The sequence below is a fragment of the Solanum pennellii genome, chromosome 3 (genome assembly GCF_001406875.1).
Source record: "Solanum pennellii chromosome 3, SPENNV200".
In the NCBI taxonomy this organism is placed as follows: Eukaryota; Viridiplantae; Streptophyta; class Magnoliopsida; order Solanales; family Solanaceae; genus Solanum; species Solanum pennellii.
This window is the reverse complement of record NC_028639.1, coordinates 30,637,497-30,640,128: the sequence shown is the minus strand read 5'-3', so window position 1 is coordinate 30,640,128 and position 2,632 is coordinate 30,637,497. Positions and strand designations below refer to the sequence as shown.

General features: G+C 35.3%; 1 protein-coding gene across 1 annotated transcript in view; it reads left to right on the top strand.

Annotated features, from left to right (window-relative positions):
• The first annotated feature begins 463 nt into the window (after window positions 1–463).
• LOC107015321 (probable plastid-lipid-associated protein 13, chloroplastic) overlaps window positions 464–2,632 on the top strand; it is a 16,206-nt gene continuing 14,037 nt past the window's right edge. The window contains exon 1 of the mRNA XM_015215561.2: window positions 464–705. Coding sequence (XP_015071047.1) covers window positions 481–705 — 225 coding nt within the window. The 5' untranslated portion in view covers window positions 464–480. The remainder of the gene's footprint in view (window positions 706–2,632) is intronic.

Genomic DNA, 2,632 nt, shown 5'->3' with positions numbered 1-2,632 from the left:
GAAACTTGTTATTCTTTTTTGAACCGGCTAAAAACGAAAATGAGTTACATAAACTAAGACAAAGAGAGTACTAATTATAAAAACATGTGTCATTTTTATTTAAATAGACTAATAAAAATAAATTGAGACATAGAGTTTTATTACTTATACAAATTGTAATACATATATAATATTTCTCGTAACCAACTATCCAACGACCCCTTCCTGCCTAAACAAGCATGACCGTAAAACAAACACCTCAAGCACCTAACTGTTGCCTATACAAGCATGACCATAAAACAAACAACTCAAACACCTAATTGTTGCCTATTATATCACAACAAAAAATTAAATGAAGATCCTAAAAATTGAATATTTATATGAAGAAGGCAAGAAGTGGGACCCAAATGTTCAATTTTTTTTTTGATTTTCCAAGAATACCCTTGCACAAAAGCAGTAAAAAGGAAATAGAGAACAGGATTCCAGCACAACCACATTCTAATGGCTACTTCACTTCAAAATTTGGTACCACCATTTTCTTGCCGGCGTACGACCTATACATCTCCTTGTACTCCTATCGCCATTTTCCGAGGAGGGAGAAGAAGAAATGCAAGAAAGATGTTGAGGGTCTGTGGAGCTATGGTTGAGAAGACAGTACAAGGGGCTTCTTCTACTTTTGCTAAGGAAATGGAAAGGCTTTCAGCTAAAGAGTCTCTGCTTCTTGCAGTTAGTGCTTATCCCTTTTTACTCCAATTTATTTGTTTTTTCCTATTTAAGTTTAACTAACTCATTAAAATTGTGGAAAATGTGAGGGGAGTGTTAAGAGTGTCTTGCATTAGTTATGTGAATGAGTTGTTGTCTTCTAATATGTTTTTGGGAAAGGCATTCCTCACCTCGTCAGCTAACTTTTTGTGTTGAAGGTCTATATTATTAACAGTAGTTATGTTTATGTTTGTGTTGCTTGTTTTAATTTAAGAGTAGTTTGTAAATCCAACTTGTACTAGGTAATTGTAGGTATCTATTGGGATTCTCATGGACATTCTCTCTGCCACTTGTAGATTATTGTCATGTCTACTTCTTATTTAATGGCCCATTCTATTTGATAGACTTAAATGATAGAATTCACAGCAGTACATAAACAAAAGGCAATATGACCCTTAACTTGGCGATAGCGGACAATTATGACCGTCTACTTTGGATGTGTACAAGTAAGCACTTAAACTTGTATAAAATTGAATAAATAGACACAATCGTCCTACATGACAATTTTGTGTCCTACATGGCGTCCTATGTGTATTATGTCATGTAGGACAAATGTGTCTATTTGTTTAATTTTGTACAAATTTAAGTGTCTACTTGTGCACACTCAAAGTTGGAGGGCATAGTTGTCCGCTGGAGCCAAGTTTAGGGTCAACTCTATGTATTATGCCTAAACAAAATAACTAAAAGAAAAATCAAGAATGGTGGTGTAGACTGACAGCAGAGATCTATTCTCTTTGTTTCATTTTAGTTGACACTATTTCTTTTTTAGTATGCTAAAAAGAATGACATCTTTCTATTTTTATGGAGAATTGTCATGACAAGTATGGTCAAGATGACCAGTGGTGTTCAAAGGTGGTTGTGAGCCCCCATGGTGTAGGAGTTTGGAAAGCAATCAGATCCCTTTGGTCTTTGATGGCTGGAAAAATTAGTTTAAGAGTGGGCAATGGAAGGAAAATTCTTTTTTTGGGGTGATAATTGACTGGGGCATGGACCTCTAAGGGAAGTCTTCCCTGAATTCTTTAGCATTGCCACTATGCCGAACATTAATCTGGAATCAGCAAAAAGAGTACAGGGATGGAATTTACTGTTAGAAGGCTACTGCATGATTGGGAGCTGGAAAGAGTTATTGAATTTTTCCAGACCTTGAAATCATTCCAAGGGTTCAAAGATATTGAAGACTCACATATATGGAAGCCTACCGGTATATGAACTAATTCTGTTAACTTAGCTTATAGCATTCTGATTAGGCACAGACAGTCAACTAATTAGTGTCCATGGAGATCCATTTGGAAGATGAAGGCTCCTTTTTAGGTGGTATGCTTTTCTTGGTTAGTAGCAACAAATGCTTGCCTCACACAGGATAAAGTATAAACTTCAAAAAAGGGGATTCCAACTGTGTTCTAGATGCTTTTTGTGCGGAGCTGCTAGGGAAAATAATAGTAACCTATTCATTCATTGTCCTGTTACTGGACAATTAAGACAACTATTCTTGAACATGTTAGGAATCAGATGATCAGTGCCAACAACAACTGTTAATTTACTGAGATGTTGGAACCAGAATGATGGGGCTGTTAGTCAGAAAAATTGGTGGAAACTTGTCCCTGCTTGCGTATGGTTAGACCATTTAGAAGGAGCGGAACTATAGAGCTTTTGAAAGAAAAATACAATTTTGTGGCGAAAATCAAGATGAACTGTATACTTTTGTTAAAGAAAGCTATGCTAAGGAGGCTGAATTACTAGTTGATATGATAGAATCCTTGTGAAGCAGTAGCCTAAGCTAAGCTTGGTTGGGATTTTGTAGTGTCTTTTTGCACTGTCATGGTGCAACTTATATATATATATATATATATATATATAGATATATATATATATATATATATATATATAAAGA